At 30.5% G+C, this 19,264-nt stretch overlaps 1 protein-coding gene across 2 annotated transcripts in view; it reads left to right on the forward strand.

Moving 5' to 3' along the window:
• Positions 1–17,215: 17,215 nt before the first annotated feature.
• Positions 17,216–19,264, forward strand: part of LOC129958296 (rap guanine nucleotide exchange factor 1-like) — a 104,062-nt gene continuing 102,013 nt past the window's right edge. The window contains exon 1 of one of the 2 annotated variants that reach the window (XM_056070683.1): positions 17,216–17,347. In XM_056070683.1, the coding sequence (XP_055926658.1) occupies positions 17,326–17,347 (22 nt within the window). In that variant the 5' untranslated portion in view covers positions 17,216–17,325. The remainder of the gene's footprint in view (positions 17,348–19,264) is intronic. The other variant, XM_056070682.1, reaches the window with a different exon arrangement.

Here is a 19,264-nt window from a genome sequence, read left to right on the forward strand (position 1 = left end):
ATTACCCTTACTGAAAATTAAACCCACATGATGATATTTTGATATGAAGTTATCAAAAATATGACCTGATACGATGTAGTACTAAGTATGCCATCTCTCGAAAATCCTTCAAAATGAAAGCCCACAATCCTAATATTAGTACTCTGGAAACTTAAAAAAATGCAAATAAAAATAATTGGATTGTAAAAATTTATTTAAATTTATTAAATGTACAAAACTAATTGAATTGTATTAAATAAATTTAAATTTTGCTGCGACACATCGGCAAAAGATCAAGCATAATCGCTTTTCTCAGTAGTTTATCCACTACTAAATATAAATGCATCTATTTCTCAATGAAAATCGGAAAGATGACAATTTTTAACATAATTGTTTAATCAAAACTGCTAATTCCTCATACTTTGATTTCTGTGATGGATATTTGAAAAATGTGCACATCAAATCTGTTTTAATACTACAGCAGAACATTTTAATCTTTCCTCTTCATCACCTGAAAATTAGGAAAATAAATTTTAAAATGAAGGTTTCATCAATCATAAATAAATTAATTTAATAAAAGCGCATTTATTAGATTATAAAAATGCAAGTTTTTATTATTATATTTTCTACTTTTTATTCTTCAATTTATAATTATCTTTATAAATTCTTAAAATTAATTTTTCGCATCACATGTTAGCAAGGCATGAAATAAAAATTAAATTATATTTATCAATTAACTACTAATTAGCACATTCACTGTCATGAGTCACTCCTGTGGTTCACTCTTCTTTCTAATTAGATCATTTCTTCTCTGCTATCTCTCAACTATAGGAGAGAACGAATCTTCTAAGATTGCAGATATGATTGACAAACATGAGTCCTATTGCGTCAGAGGCAGCCAAATTTTTATGTTCTGATAAAGTTAAAATTATATATTATTATCAAGGGAAATTCAATACAAGATTTGAAATCGCAAAATCGATTACAAAGTTACATTTTTACAAATATAAAGAAGGTCCTGTTAAATAAAAGTGAATAAAAAAATGTCAAATACACTGGTAAACGTCAATTAAAGGATGTACAAAAACTATTAATTTTTATTCTCAAAAATAAATTATGAGGGACCAAAAGAAGCTCGCAGGTGGGGAAATAAGTGTTACTGAATGCTTATATATATACAGTTATTCATTAACTATATACTTATTATATAATATTGATGAATATAGAAACATTTTTAACTATTATATAAAATATACTTGCATATTAGGATAAAACATGAAATGGGTAAATGTAATAAAAAATATATTTTGCTTGCAGCTTCCACTTTATACAGCAAATACAGACATACAAGGATTCATACAGACAAACATCACTTTTTTAAACATTACGAGGGTGCGAAAATTCAATACTATTTTCATTTGCTATATATCTGCAGACAAATGAGGGGAAAAAATCATGTTGTGTCTGGACACCACTTGCTTTGCTATGGAGGACTTATTATCCGATTCAAGGCGCCAATAGATTTGACTAGAATCCACATCAGTGAACGTTTTTGGAACTCCGACATTTAGTTCAATTAATTTTGCATTTTAATCGAAATTTTTTTTAACGGATACCTTATTATTGTCTTTTTAAATAATACCTCAAAGTTCCCTGATATTCTGCTATATTCTTCTCCATTTTGGAGGATTAAGAAATTTATACTTTAGCAATCTGGTCATAGGCTAGTGATTTGAGATTTTAAATCAGGAAAAATATATATATGGTTAGAGTTTTATAGTTTTAATACCTTCAGTAAGGGTTCACTGTGACGTTCACAAATTTTCTTCCACTGAGAGATGGACTTTGACTTCTAGGAAGAAATATGCGAGATTAAATGTATTTTTTTACTTTGTCTAAATTTCGAAAACGACAGATTCAGTCCTAAAAACGGACAACAAAAAAGTTGTAGGACGTAAAATTCTTCTTAAAATATATACCGACCTTATATATTTTTCTACACAAGTATGAATACTATTATTAAAATTCCGATTTTTCTAATTTCAAAAAAAAAAAAAAAAAAATCGTTTTTTATACTTAAGAGTTCGTATGCAGTCAAATAAGTTGTCTAAATGAAGATACAACGAGAAATATTTACTTTTATATGCATATATAAATATATATACTACGGTGCACCAAAGCCAGAGAGCTAGTATGGTGTAGAAGTTTAAAGAGGGAATTCCAGCTAGTTTGCACCCAATTTAATTCGCCACATTCTGAAATTATGAAGTCCATACTAAAATAGTTTCCGAGTAGCTTCTAAATGAGACTTAACTATCCTAAACCAGTGACAGGCAAACTTACCAAATTTACTTTTTCTTAACTTAAAAGGAAAGAAAAAGAAAAAGAAAGAAAGGCCAGTATATGAAGCTTTCCCTCATAACATTTTGCATTCATTAACTATTATAAGTCAATAGTTCCATGAATCCACTCTATCCAGGAATTCAGAATACTTCCTAACATTTAACGTAAATTTGTAAGATATCTGAATTCCGCAAACCAGAGATAGGTGTTGGACAAGTTCTTAACACAATAATTCGTTTAGCTCTTGAACGCTCCGAATGCTGTAAATTTTGATCGATATTTGGGTGATATTAGTTTACTTTGAGGCACTTGATATAATACGTAAGAAATCATTAACCTAATCATGAGGAGCAAAAATTCTAATTATTTCCATTGAATGAAATGTATTCGGTTCATCAGTTGTTGAAATATTGTGATCTTTTTTATTTCCAACATACAGAATAAATCCTCGATATTCAGAGTAAGGGGTTGAAAGATGATGATATTGTACATTTGAGGATTAATACAGAATTGCTTCTTTATTAGAAAAATAAAATGCCAATAAGAACCTGGAGCCGAAAGGTCAATGCAAATGAATGGCTTCTCTTAGTGTAAAGGCGATATAAAGGATGAATTGCAGACATAATGGTATGACAAATCGCATCTGATTTCGTCTTTAAATATTCTACTGAGTCCTTTCTGTTTTTCAAGATGACTTCTTCCTTCAGAAAACCTGGGCATACTAATGTTGACTTTCGAGAACAATTTAGTACTGAAAGTGTAATTATCCAGTTAGATAATACATAACTCATATCTTGGTAAATAATTTTAGCCTTTCTTTTTAAGGATCATATATTTCGCATTTGGTTTGGTCTAAAAAGAAGACTTCGCTTTGTTAATAATCTCAAATCTATCACTGTACGGCTCAGAAAGTTTATTTTTAATAGTTTTTTTTTATCTGTCTTCGTGTCGAAAGTATCAATTATATCTTGCAGTTCAGAAATTTTAAACTAGTAATCAACATTATTTTCAATATAGGGACAAATCTTGCCCCATAGCTGAATTATATTTGTCTAATGAGAATCTTACTTTGCTCTCTGATCGTATTGCTGAAAATTTAGCATGCATCATCAGTTTTGGCATTAAATGCGATAAAATGGATAGTATCAATGATGCGCAGCCTCACAATCTTCGCCCAACCATTTTTTTTTTTTTTATCATCTTCTTCAACATTTCTTGGAACTCGATTGTAGAAACTACTTTTAACGTATTTTTTTTCGCCCGCAGCTCTTGTCTCTCCTTTTTTTTTCCCCTCCTCTATAGCTTTGTCCCCACAAATAAAAACACATTTCTGAAATTAAATTTGAAGCCGAAGACAATTGTTTTTTGTTTTTCTAGGGCTTAGTGGTACATCAGCTTTTTCATCTTCGTCCCCCCCCTCAAATAAATGCAGTTATACTGATACTGCGAAGACATTTTTTCCGACATTCCCTCCGAAGTTCAACTAAAATTTTATTTTACAATAATTAAATTTCTCTTGTCTTTTTTCTTTTCTTTATCTTGCCTCTCAGTACCTGCCTTCTAAGAGTATCCATCCTACACTTTACTAATAGTGTAGGCCTTTCTGCTAAAGCGTTTCCACACGTCAGAAACAACTCGTCTATTCCCGGAAGCGCTAAATAAAGACAATTATTAAATAAATACAATGTTACACACGGTACTAACAACTTGATACGAATAAAATTTAAACCATTTTCCAACGACACTCGTATAATCCGTCACATTATTTTCTTTACAAAAAAAAAAAAAAAACCATCATGAAGTGTCCTACAGAGGAAAATTTTCTTTTTGTGTCCTTAGAGAATTCTGCTAATGCTTTCTGGAAACTGTTCATATTCTTGTTCGTGTTGTTTTTAATGTTCGTGTATAATGTCATCCAGAAGTTAAAATATTTTTTTTAAAATTTTAGATAGTTAAATTCTAATTTAGAAGCTTCGTGGAAACCATTTTGACATGGACCCTCACAGTTTTAGAATGAGGTGAATTGATTTGGGCGCACTATAATTGAAATTCCCTCCTGAAACTTCTGTAATGTTGATAGTCATTTTACGCAGATTCTAATTTCTGCAACATTTTTGTTAGCCATTTTTAAAAGTGAATGTGTCGTTTCCTAGTAATTGTTTTTTTGGGGGGAGGGGGACGAAAAACGCCTCATTTAACTTTACTTTTCCCCCCTTATTATTCAATTTTCACCCCTCAGATAAGAAAAACTAAGGAAGTTATATTGGACCCTTATAGAAATAATTAAAACAATAAAACTTCAGTCATAGTTTCTTTCTGATTTAAAATCCCCTGTCTATGTTAGGGACTTTTGAGACATCATTTAAAATGACATAAATAAAGTCTCCGGGGAAAGAAAAAACGCTTTGGCTTGAAATTTTTCTGAAGAAACGCCCATTTTTTGGCTAAAGTTACTGGACTTACTATTCCGTGCAACTTTATTTGCGGTTGTGACGATAAATTTCAGAAACTATGTGTGAAACAGTTTTCAGGTCATTAAAACTTATTTTTTACAAGACAAGGAAGAAATTAAAGAATTTAAAATAACAAAAAACTGTTAAAAATGGTGGAAATCACCTAGGTTAATACAGTTATTTCCTTCTATGGCAATAATGTGGCATGATAAATTCAATGTCTTTGTTTAAAGAGAAAAGCTCGAAAGTTTTATAACCAATGCATTTGCTCGAATAAACTTGCAACTAACGGAGGAGCCATCAGCTACACAAAATGCAAGAATAGTGACTTGAAATATTGATAGCACTTGACACTGCACACTATCTCCAGTTCTATTCCTCGTTTTCTCCTGCCTCCGGAGAAAAAAATCTGAGTAAAAATGTTACAAATGAGTTGTCTGACAACTTCTGACCAGGGTGCTCTGTGTGCAGTGCCCATCTGCTATCAACATACAAGTCGCTAATGGCTCTTCCGACGTAATTCGGATGTGGGTTTCAGTCATAGATTCTGTTTTAAATCTTCCCACTGTTGATTCCAAAGTTTCTAGGGAATCAAAAATTCTAAAAGAACTTGAACGTTAATGCCAAGAAACGACAGAATTACCGTGATCGAGAAGTTATTATCGAAATCGCCCTTATTCTCTCTATCAAGGACCCTGCTAACATTCAGTTTATGTTTCTAATGCTATTATTGATGCTGATTTTACATTATTTTTATATAAAATTTGACTTGCACTATATTAAATTTTAATTTAATTTATTTGCACTATATTAAATTTTAATTAGTTGCGCTAGGTTGCATCGGCTGACTGCCAACAAATTAGAAATTGCTATAATGAAATTGCAAATGCTTGATTTCAGCCGCATGCGTCTATCCTAAGCAATTATGTATACTTCGCCATTGCACATGGCTTCTAAAAAGGAAAACAATGATTGGCGACATGTTGGAAATTTCCAAGCTTTAAATGCCCAGACAAAAAAAAAAAAAAAAAAAAAAAGATAAATATCCAATTTCCTGAATTATCGATTTCGCATGTAAACTACATGGCGGCATAACTTTTACTTACTTTGATCTTACCAAAACTTTTCAACAATTCTGATTGCTTCCAAGGACCTTCATAAAATTGCAATTTGCACCTCAATTGGTCTTTTCAAAGCACTCTGGTGCAATTTGGCTTGTATAATGTTGCACGAATTTTCCAGAGATTTATTGATGAAGTAAATTGCGGTTTGAAAGGTATCTTTTCATTTGCTGATGATATTGCATCTCAGCAATTGCATCTCATATTATTGAGATATTGCATCTCAATGTATTGAAAATATATTGCATATTTTCTGGTAGTTTTTGAAAAACTTGAATGTTTATCTACAATTAAACCCTCTAAATGAGCGGAAAAACTCTTTAACTCAAGTATTTACTATTGTATTTTCACAAAAGGTGAGGGCAGGTTTGAATAGATTGAAAAAACTGATTAATCGAGTAAATTAAATAGTCAATTAATTAATATCTTGGAGTTTTTCCACTATGGGGACATAGTTTTCTTTTTTCTTTTTTTAATAATCGAACCTGATATGCTTTTTTCTTACATATATTTACATTTTTTCCAAATTTCTCAAAAGTATATTTATTTGTGTTTGCTTAAAACTTTGTTTGAAAAGAGTCAGCCCATTGAGAAGTAAATATCAATTTGTTTGCAGCAAGAAAAGCATTTTTTTTTTTTTTCATTGACATTTCTAAAAATTAACCAAGCATGATTCAAAATGATCTTTAAGATGAGCTTTCATTTTTAAATTCTAATATATTATTTTTATTGGAAATTTAAGCATTTCATAACTCCCAAAATATTTTAGAAGCCACGCTTATGGTTCATCCCCCCCCAAAAAAAGCATAAACATCATTTAACTAAACACTAAGTCATTAACTAACTACCATCACTCATTTGCTTTTTCATATATTTCAAGCATAAAATATCATCTACAGCACAAAAACAAAATATATACAGCTCTAAGAACAATTAAAGCCACAGTATATAAAAATCAAGAAAAGGATCAAGTGCCATTAATTTGCGTATGAACTTTGTGACACTGGATCTTTGTATTCGAATCCAACTACAGAGATCATAACCACAGAAAGAAGCGTGAGAATGCATGCAACAGGATTGGATCAGATATGAACAAAAATATATACTGTGGCTCAAACAATTGAGAGTATACCTTACTTTTACTTGATAAATCCGCCTTCCTATATAAATAACTCATTACCGAGAAGTGCAAACATGTTTTTATTTTTACACATAACAAATGGTTTAATTTAATGTAAAAATAAAGAACAATCTACGAAAAATTTCTAAATTGAAAAGTTTCAGAAGCATTTTAAATAAATATATGCAGGTTTTTGTCTCAAAAAAATTGAGAATGCATCAATGAAATTTTTTGTAATATTTCGCATAGAAAGGAAGTGTCAGTATTTAGTTGCATGTCTTTTGGCTTTTATAATGTTCTCTAAACGCCGTGGTACCGATTCGACCAATTTTTGATGGTATATGAAGATATTTTACCCCATTCTTCTCTCAACACTTGCTGCAAATGGGTTTTATTTCTAATTTTTTTTTTGTTTTTGGACATCTGTTTCGAGTGTGTCCCATAGATATTCAATGACATTGATGTCGGCGTACTGTGGTAGTATGTGTAAATACTGTTTATAATGAAAAAGATACCACGTTTTGACAATACGTGCATTCTGTTTCAGGTCGTTGTCCTACTGGAAAATGAAATTTCCTTCTAAACCCAAATTTTTAGCACTTTCCTTTAGATTGCTGCGACCATAAGGTTCATCCAACTTGTTGCAGAAATTTCTCAAATCACAAGCAGAAGTGTAAGTGCTGAAACTGTGCGAAATGTAATTAGACAATTTTTAGACAAGTCCAATTGTTAGAGAGAGCCCGTTCATCAGCTTTCAAATTCAGAAAGTTTTTGAAGTTTGCAAAAACTCAGCAGTTGAAGACCAATAACTTCAGGAAGAAAGTTTTTTATTTAGTGCTGAAAGGAAACTCAACATTTTTGGCAGTGACAATCGTTTGAGAAAGCCTAATACTGCTTTGGATAAAAAAAAAATTACATCCTACAGTTAAACCTGGTGGGGACTCCGTCATGATTTGGGGTTGTATGGCTTCATCCGGGGTAGGAAATTTAGTTCTTGTAGATGGCATTATATTCCATATTGTTTACGTGGATATACTTTGCATAAATGTAAAGGAAAGTGCTAAAAATTTAGGTTTAGATGGAAATTTCATTTTCCTGCAGGACAACGACCCGAAACATAATGCACGTAATGTCAAAACGTGGTGTCTTTTTATTATAAACAGCATTTACACATACTACCATAGTCCGCCGACATCAATGTTATTGAATATCTGTGGGTCACACTCGAAACAGTGGTCAAAAAAAATAATTAGAAATAAAACCTATTTGCACAAAGTGTTGCGAGAAGAATGGGGTAAAATATCTTCATATACCACCAAAAATTGGTCGAATCGGTTCCACGACGTTCAATTATAAAAGACATGCATCAAAATGCTGACACTTTCTTCCTATGCGAAATATTACAAAAATTTTATTGGTGTATTCCCAATTTTTTGAGACAAAAATCTGCATAGCATTATTTCAAATGCTCCTGAAACTTTTCAATTAAAAAATTTTTCATTGATTGTTCTTTATTTTTACTTTAAATTAAACCATTTGTTATGTATAAAAATAAAAACATGTTTGCACTTCTCGGTAATGTGTTATTTATATTGAAAGTCGGATTTATTAAGTAAAAGTAAGGTATACTCTCAATTGTTTGAGACACTGTATATGTTTTTTTTTAAATATAAATGTCTGTTATGGGTATAACATGCTCTTTTTAAAAAAATATTTTAGTCATATTTATAAAATACCGCATATGATATGACAGTTATTTATTGTCTATTTTGAATGAGAATTACAATTGTGTTGCTATTGCTAATTAAACTTAGCCAAAATATCATGAATGCATAAAGAGCAATTTTTTAGTGGTATAAAATGAGAGATACAGTAAGAATACATGGTTAAATAAGCCTCAATTGGAACATAAAAATTATATTGTTTAAGGATATTTGTTTAAAGAAAAGGAGTCAGCATTCGCATCAAAAGAGAGGAAAATTATCATGAAAATAGTTTAGTTTTCATGAAAATGGTTCATCCGTAGCGGCTTCGATAGACGCCACATCTAGTATATGTATTCCAAATTTTTAAAATTAATATATATAAGAGTGCTATCTAATTCGAAAAACGGATACTTATTATTGCGGCAGTTATAGTGAAGATAAATTTTATTCATAATAATCCATTTAGTATTTGACCATTATTCAATTTAAATTCAATTGTTAAAATTTCTTTTGGCTTAACCATTTTAATATGCAAATTTCAGGAAAAATATAAAATCTTATTTGAAAAGCGGATAAAACAGTAATTGCAAACAATAGAGTATCTTAAATAACTGTAAATTAACCCTCTTTTGAATACCTTAACAAAAAATGCTTTTTCAAATGTATAGTAAAAATTTGTAACTATATTTTAACTTTCATTTATTAATAGTGTAATGTTCATCACCTTGATTTAAACCCCTTATGCAAAATGTAATCTGAAATATGTATACTATATGATTGATGTTTAAATTTTATTTAAAAATTATTGGACATGCATTATCTCCACGACTAGCCATTAATATTTAAATCTTAACAAAGAAAAATAATAAATGAGTTTTTTAAATCGCAATTCAATAGAATAATTATTCTTTTTTGTAGTAAATTCTTTTCGATAATTCACAGCTTTCATATTAAATGATTAAAAATATTTATTTTTTGATAAAAATGGAAATTCCATTTTATATTAAAATAATTTGATCTGAAAATTATCTAACCACGATTTTATAATGGCAGTTAAAATTCATGTTTCCAGACGAGTAAATTATTAGATACAATTAGAAATAATACTGCGTCCCAACAAGTAGACGGGACAAGAATTTGCCGTTCGGCGATAGGAAATTTGTACTCAAATCAAAAACTGTTACAGACATGCACATAATTTTAAAATTCCGATGTTTTAGCAGCTCAGCTTCGATCTTATGTAAAAAAAATTTTCTATGTTATGATTCACTTTTTTTTTCTTAAAATCGTGTTTAAATTTTTTATTTACGAACTGATTTCATCATTTTGTGTAGTGATATCGTGTTCTTTTAATAAGCCAAAAACTTGGGAAATAAAGAATGCATTTCGAGATATCACCAAAAGTTTCTGTTATTCATTTAATATTGGAAGCATCATCTTTCAAAACCTTATTACTCTCAAAATTTTCATCAGAAATTTACAAAAAATTTCCCGATGAGTAATCGATTGAGCTAAGAAAATTTGTAGACTTAAATTGAGAATTTCGAGAGGCTATTTAATTGGTTATGTTAATTAACACGGTTAATTAGTTTGCGATCTAAATAAACCTATTCCCTCGAGCCATTTCCATCAACACCAATTTTATGAATATGCGATTGTAAATAATCGAGTTATAGAGATGTTTTGTTGCTGTTGTTGATAGTTTTTGTTGTTGCTTTATTGCACATAATTTAGAATTCTTTGGATTTTACGTTTCTAAAGATCTTTCTCCTCTTCCTAATCAAGTAAAAGCTATTCAAAATTTTCTAAGACAAACTTCGAGGATCCTTAGAAATTTAACATTTTTATTGTAAATTCATTCTTACTACATGCTCTCATTGTAATATCCCCAATGAAAATTTTAGAATACAAAAATAAAAAGAAATCTTCTCGTCCATCTAAATATCCTAAAAATCCTCGACTGAATAGAAGCTAAAAACTCTTTCTGCCACAGAAGCTGCATTAGCTAATGCAGGCTTTTTAATATTTCAAATATGCGTTATATAAATTATGTGGTCGTTTAAAGATTAACAACAGAAAAAATGTTTGAAATGCTGTCGATAAATGGCACTATAATTCAGTAGAAAGAAAAATAATAGTTTAAAAAAATCAAAGGTTAACAGGAATTTTTATTTATCTTCACACCTATATGCCTTTTGAACATACCATGTCTATCAACAATATATTGACATCGCACCACTCACTGACTTTTGAAGGAATGCAAACAACGTCCCAGTAGGAATGGAGGAGACCAGATGGATAATGCTGGCTTTCAACAGCGCTTCATTAGTTACATTTCCTTGATAATTGCGATCTTTGAAAAGTGCCACAGCCAAAAGCCAAAATGATTCAGATCTGGTGATCTTGCTGGTCAGGAAGTGGTAAAGTACACCAGAAGGGAAGTGAGCTTGAATCACGTTCTTTACACGTCTTTTCGTATGAGAAGTTGCACCGTCTGGCATTAACAATGTGAAGGCCAAACAGCTTCATTGCCTTAACGCCGGGATAACATTATCTTCAATCAGCTTGCTGTATAGGTCACACGTGACTGTACTCCTAAGGTTCACTGAGACTTCTTCGAAGAATTCGGGATCCAAAATGAAAACCACCATACATCCACACCATGCTGTGATATATGGAGAAGGTAGAGGTTGTTGTTGCACGATATGAGGATTGATGGAACCCCGTATGCGGCAGTTCTGTATGTTTACTGCACCACCTAAGTGGAAATGAGCCACGTCTATTTATAAAAAATGTGATAGCCAGCAATTATCCACTTGCATCTTCGCCAGAAAATGCACAACAAAATCAAGAGGTGCACAATGATTGTGTGATTTTAATTGTTGCATGACGTTCATCTCGTAAGGATAGAACTTTAGAATTTTGTATAAAATATGCTCACGGTTGACTATAGAACGTCCAATGCTCGGAGTGCAAAGCGAGCACTTACAGTAGCATTCGAAGAACTTGCAGATGAATAAACTGTTACAATTCACACTTCCTCCACAATCACTGGCTCAGTTGCATATCGGCCTCTTTTATGAACAACATCTAGAGAGCTAGTTTCTTCAAATATATAAATCAATGCCTTTAACTGCATTTAAGAATTTGAGTTCTTTTTAAGTTTTCATCTGTCAATAAGCACGCAGTGCTGTCTAAGCATTGCCCTCATTCTGATAAAAGTTTTACTATCAATGCTCATTCCTTTTTTTTAGCGGCATATTCATAGCGTGCGAATTATTTGTTTTAATAACAGATATCGTTTTTATCACGAAATTACAAGAACTATTACAAGTCATCTATTGGCAAAATTCAAACTATTTTATTTATTTATTTATTTAAGCCTCGGTTGCATGATTTACATAACAGATATTTGAAGTTTTATTTGAATCCGTTCGGTAGATCTAGAGTTACCGGTCTCTAAGTGCTGTCAGTTTAGTTTTAATTTTTGGATATAAAGATCAGAATAGTTTAACTTGTATCTTCCAGCAGAAACCAGAATAATAGCCTCTACGTCAGTTCAGATATATGTATTTTATTTCTCAATTTTCTACGTTTATTTACTATGTAATGAGGATGACCACGTCCAGGTGCAGTAAAAAGTTTGAACACCAAGAACCTAAAGTCTTATTGGATGAAAATCCAAGTCAAACTCATGAAGAGCTTGCAGAACAGTTAGAAGTTACTCACTAAGAAATATAACTTCTATTGCATGCATTGATAAAGATACCGAAAGAAGGAAAAAAGATTTCTCATAAACTTGGCGGAAGAAAACTAAAACCAAAGAGTTGATATCTGCATAAATTTGCTTTCTCTGTTCAAAAGAGAGATTTTTTTTTGCACAAATCCTTACGGATGATGGAAAATTAATTTTGTGCGATAATTCTAAACGCAGAAAAGCATGATTTGATCCAGACCAGCCAGCAACATCAGTTGCAAAAACAAATATTAAAGCCAAGAAAATGTTCCACTGTGTCTGGTGGGATTGAAAAGAAATATTAAGGGTTTCTGGAATCTGGTCAGCTTCTGAAAAATAGCTCAACGCTTTCAGACCCAAATTATCAAATTAAGTTACGTTCTGGAGGGAAAAAAAATCCATTTATGGGCCAAAGGAGGCGGAAATTATATTGTTGCATGACAGCATTAATCTACTTACAGCAAAATGAACCCAGGAACTCACATTTTCCTTAGGATGAAAAGTTTTCCAGCATATGGCATATTTTCCAGACTTGGTTCCTTATGATTACCAGTTATTCAAATTGATGTATTTATATTTGAAAAACCAGTGGTTTTCGAAAGTTGAGGATGTGCCAGAATGGCTTGATGACAATTTTGCTTCAAGATCACCAAGTCTCTATCGTGAAGGTATTTATCATCTACTTGATAAATGGCAAGAGTCCATAGATAATAATGGAAAATATTTCAATTATTAATCTTTTTAACTAATATCTTTACAATAAAGTTGAATTTTACCAAAAAAAGGTTGGACTTGTACTTGCACACCTAATAATTCTAGCTGCTCATAGACAGCAAAAAAACAAAACAAAAAACTCATGAATTGGTTGTGCTTGGGAACTCTTTAGACGGGTGGTATATTTTGTATATCCTATGCATCAATTCGACTATTAGTCCAGCTACTTAAGTGTTAACCTGCTAGGGATCAAATGAAAGTAGTAAACTTCTGGGTTGTGCGTTTAGGGTGGTAGACGTTCCCGGAAAAGGGCTTTAGCATATTATCTTTAATTTATATATGCCCAAATACTGAGACTGAGCATGCCAAAGCCAACGATTGCCTTCCCTTACTGGGTTCCGAAGTGGGATGTGCCATCGGATCTCAAATGTTTAATCCTTTTGTATGATCTTTTTTCCAAAACTACCTACACTGCCTAGCAACTGCCATTGACATTAACAAAGTATCTCATACGGATCTATTTTTGATTATCAGTTACATAGACAGTTTACCTATCAATTACTCTTCTTAATAATTAGTTACCTAGATTGTCATTTTTATTTTTATTTTATTTTATTTATTTCTTTTTGTAATCGAGAAAGACTAGCACAATATTGACGCAAGCTCTGAAAGTGTTAAAAGACTGAGGTTCAGCGACCTGCCAATAGAAACCTGATCTGAAGTTTAAACGAAATCTTTTCTTTTAGCTAAGAAAATTTTAGATTACCAGATGTCTATTACAATACAAAGGATTCTTATAGAAGCGCGGTATCTCAGAAAGAACTGATGATAGTTTGTCAATTGAAAATTTCGGAAGGACTCTCTAACCAAAGCTTAATCGCTCTTCGCCATATAAACATCAGAATGACACCGGAATTATCGTTATTAGACATATTATACTGACATTTAACCCATCCAAATTACTCTAAATTTCCGCTCTTCTGTTAAACATTAAATCCCAAACCCTCTACATTGTTTTAAACGTTAGAGGCTCGGATGCTTTAAAACTGCTTATAACAGCTCACTTACTTGTTTAAATTAATTTAAATGTTTCTTGCCATTCAACTGACAGTCAGGTGCACTCTGCTTCCACTGTCTGCAAACCCTTTTAACCTATTCCAAAGTTTGTTTTCAAAGAAAACTTAAGAAATTAGATACAACGTCTAGAATTTGAATTACTCGGAATTTTTTTTAAATTGATTCAAAGCAATCAAAACTGCTTAAAACATTCCGTCTGTTAGAAATGATGAAAAACAAAATATAAAATCTCTAAATGTTCTTTATTAAAAGAGCGCTTCTTAAAATAAAAAAATAAAAAAAAATAAAAAAAAAAAAAAGCTCGAGATTTGGATTAGGCTGAGATCCCCACTTTGAGACGAATAATTCTGACAAAGAAATATCAACATGTTAAAGTGCTGATTCGATTTCTCCAAAGGCCAAGGCAACTTTTTCTTTAAGTTTATTTTTTATTGTGGTCATTGTTTCTTGGAACTGTCATGATTTTTGCAAAACATTTTTCGTAACTGAAAGATATTATTAACAATTACAAGTCTGCATGCATTGCCTTACAAGTAAACTAATTGAAAGGCAATGATACCGTTTACATTAGAGGCTACTCTGCCTTTAATAATGCCAGTTTAGCACCAGAATTTCTGGAAGTATTGCACCATTTGCTGTAGCAAACAGTATAGCTTCTGCGAATTTAATTTTCGTTTGCCATTCGCATACATATAAAATCTCTGATTACTTTTCTCGGCCTCTTTTATCTTCTAATTCAGACCATAAATCTGAAGATCTATAGTCTTCTCTGGAGATGTGTTGAAACAAATTATCGTGTAAGACGATAGAATAACTTCGTTTTGATCACAAAATTTGCCTTCTGAATAATGATGAGAAGACTAATTTCTACTTCCCTACAGAAACACTTCATTTAACTGATTTAGCATTTTGTATTCCGACTCTGCTGTCGTTTTTTAAATTTCACGACTGGTTGTGATCTTTATAATAATAATCATTCCGCCTCTTCATTATGGACAAGACACATAATCTTAATTGCTATTACTATCTAAAATATGTATATAACGCAGCTAACTGACTGAAATTCAGTTTTTTAACTAATGTCAATCTTATTCTCTCTATAATAATGTGGTTGAGGATATGCTTGAAAAAATTAACCTGTATAATTATTGTGGTGAAAGCTTATAAAACCAGTTAACAGCGACGCTACCCGAGCAATTGCTTTTGTATCGTGGTCATGCTACTGAGCTGTGAACCACAAGGTCCCAGGTTCTATCCTCGCGCATCTCAAACCGCCACATTATAAAAAAAGCAGACGCTTTTATCTCATTATCCTGAAGAACTCGAACGTAACAATACAAACTTCGGTGAAATGATTTTTGTCAACAAACAGAAAAGGCGCAGCAAAGAGCATGTAACATTTTCCGGAGATATTTTAAAAAAGACAATCTAATAAAATTTTAAAAACAATAATGGAATTGAGACGAATAAGGAAACAAAGTCAAAGAGTATCATGGGAAAGATAAATCATGATAATTACTTTAACCATCTCTAATAAAGAACTATATCAAAAGGATAAAAATGGTCGACACCTCAATTTTAACTCAAATTGACCAAATGATTTCTTCTCCAGAAGACATTGCAAATACTATGGCTTCTTTTCTGGGCTCACAAACACTTCTTGGCCCACAAACTAATAGAAGATAAAGCAACATGCTTTTATATGCAACCTGATATTTTCTAAAAAATAGCCTTACATTTTTAGAATTTAAGTCATGTCTCTTTAAAGTTCGTAACTCTTCTCCTGGATCTGAGAAAATTATTTATGCTTTAACCGATTTTTCTTTCTTTTTGGCATTGAAAAATAATAGGTTTTATGCGTACTTTCTGAATGCTTTTTACAGTTACGGATGCTTTCTGAAGTTTCATCCGCGTCGTTAGTTAAAAGGCACTATTATTTTTGTTTACACACACGCACACACACACCTACTGTGAGATCTCTCTTGCACTCTAATCGTGTATTAATTCCATAATCCCTTAATCGTGGTTAAGAAGTTTTTCATTTACTTTACATTTCATTCATTTCATTTACAGATAAGCACTTTTTGCATTATATATATTAATATTATGCATATTATATTCCTTTTTGCTTTCCTGTATTGAAATGGAGCTTGAATTTGCAGAAACAATTTCCTTTTAATGACAAAACACGATGTTGAGCGATATTCCGAATGCCATACATTACATTATTGTAAAGATATCGTAATAATATAATTAGGTATTTAAGTTTAGAAAGGTTGCGAAGATCATTTACTGATCAGATTCACTTAAATAACTTGAATATAAACTGTTAGGGATATGGCGACAAAGGCTGTTACCCCTATCCGATTCATTCAATGACCAGAGTCAGTCAGTAACATCTATGCTCGCTCCAACTGCTGCAACTGGTTGAATTTATCTATATTAGGGATATCGTTTCTATTGAATGACTTTCAAAAAAATCCTTATAGTAACCAAGATCCTTATTAAATATAAAAAGATTGCATTTTAGAATCTGCGAAACTTTATGTTGCTTACGATTCATAGTAACTAATAGAAAAATAATTGACCTTCCTACTAAACTCGGAACTAGGCTTCAACAGTTTTGTTGTTGCTCTGTAGTAAATTTTAACTTTACAATTAATGCGACATTTTCACAAATATTATCATTTAAGTTTGATAACTTTTATCAATATTATAATTTGAGTTTAACAACTCTTTTATGCTTTTACTTTCATTTCTTAATCAGTTTAATTCGCAAATAAAATTGTGTGTGATTTACTTTTATGAAATTTTTATTGCCTACCTTTACATTTTAGGCATTTCTTCTGAACATGACACGAATAATCAATCCCGTTATGTTCATGATTCTTTTTATGGTGCGATACGATATTTTTATCCAAATAAAATTAATTTAATCTCTGTCACTGACTCATCTTCCTCGTAACTGTCACTGATAATCAAAAATGTATTCTGCTGAAGAAACAGAAGTTAATTTTCATTACTAAATAAAGAGAAATGTGCGTTTGTGAAAGAATTGCTGAGATATATAGCAGTTATGTCAAAAAGTCATAAGACAGGTGAAATATTTTACTGCATTTCAGTTTCATAAAATGGAGCGTATGTTTTAATTGTCATGTAATTTTGTTTACATAGAATCTCGAAACAAACATAGGTTTTATTTTCGACACGATCGCCGATTAATTGAATTTTTTTTAACATTAAATTAAATGTTAAAAAGAGAGAAAAAATCAACAGTATACAATTATAAAGCTCCCTGTTTTTTTCTTTATTATAAAATACTTACATTATTTTTTTAAATACTATGTAACTTTTGCTAATGAAGTTCATAAATTGTCTCACTGTTTAAGTTCTATACATAAAAATGTATTATTTGTTTCTCTGAACTATATATTTGCATAATCAAATACTGCATGATTTAACTATTCTATTTTTATGTATTGGCTCTCTTTAAATTAGAGGCATTTTAAAACATTCCTTCACCTGCAATTTAAACTTATTAACATTGAACTGGGAAGTATTAATTTTTTTTGTTGCTGACAGATTATTTTTTCCTCTCTCTGTAGACATATTTTTACACTTTGATGAATAACAGTTTATGTTATTAGTGAAGGTTATTTTTATTTTCCTAAACGCTGATAATTATTTTTTACAACTGATAATTAACCAAGGTTTAATGAAAGAGTTTGTTAAAATTTGATCTTTTAATGGACATTATGTAATAATTTTGTTGACTGCTTTAAGTCATTAAATGAGAAGGTGTAATTGTCTGCATATATAAATAATTCTATTTTTTTTTTTCTGCAATGAAAACATTTAAAAGTAAACATTTGATGTTATTTGGGGAGCATCTTAAATTTTTATTTTTGTCTAGATCTAATAAAAAATGTTATTTATATTAAATTAAAATTTATATACATTTGTTTGTCTTGTATTCTCTTTTTTCTTATATTTCAGATTATAATAATAGGTAATAGTAATATTGTGATAAAAGTAGTGTTCAATTTTTATAACTAATTTATTTTATCAGGAGTATGTCGTAATACATTTTTCTTTATCTTTGAACTCTTAAAATGAATTTGTTGATATAGCATTTTTTCTATTTTTTTTCAATTAATGAGAACAGGAAATTATTGGAGAAAAATCTGTTTCATTTTAACTATGAATATGACTCTGTATATTATTTTACACAGTGATGCTGATTTTAAGAATATTTAAAAAGAAATGGGATTTTAAAAATATCTTAATTTTTTTTTTATATAGTAGTTCATTATTATTTACGCATAAACAGAAAGATTTTCAATATTTTCTGTTTAATTTTTGTAATCACTTAATATTTTATCTGTTTAGAGGAAACAATTTTTTTCCCCACCTGTCTGGCTGTCAATCAACATCTCCTTTATTTATTTTTATCTTTAATTAGTTACTATATCCTATTAATTACTATGGTATAATTTGCCTTGTATACTGTGTGACAATAACCTAAAAAATCTATGTAAATAAAACTAAAATGGCAGATTTTTTTTTATGCGCTATAGAAATCTAAACTATTATATATTCTTAAAATTTGCTTATTTATTATTAATTTATTTCTATAAATTTTTAAATAGATTTCCTATAAATTACCATTAACTAGTATTTTAAAGTGATTGTGTGTGCAATGAAGTTAGTATATATGTATATTATAACAAAGAAAAATAAAAGTATTTTACATACACATACATACAAAAAAAAAAAAAAAAAAACTATGAAAGTTCAGATTTATTTGTAAAGAAAGTCAGAAATCTGAATTCATTTTACATAGAATTATTTAAGATATTCTTATTTTTTTTTTCACAACTCCCAAGATTATGGAAAACCTTGTTGTTCATGTTTCATTCTTTTCTTTTTGAGCAAAATGCCCTGCATTTTCTCAGAATATCTCTTTTTATTTGCTATTTCTTGCTGCTTTTGAAAACGTACCCAGTATTTTTCAC

Source organism: Argiope bruennichi, chromosome X1, assembly GCF_947563725.1.
Source record: "Argiope bruennichi chromosome X1, qqArgBrue1.1, whole genome shotgun sequence".
NCBI classification, from domain to species: domain Eukaryota; kingdom Metazoa; phylum Arthropoda; class Arachnida; order Araneae; family Araneidae; genus Argiope; species Argiope bruennichi.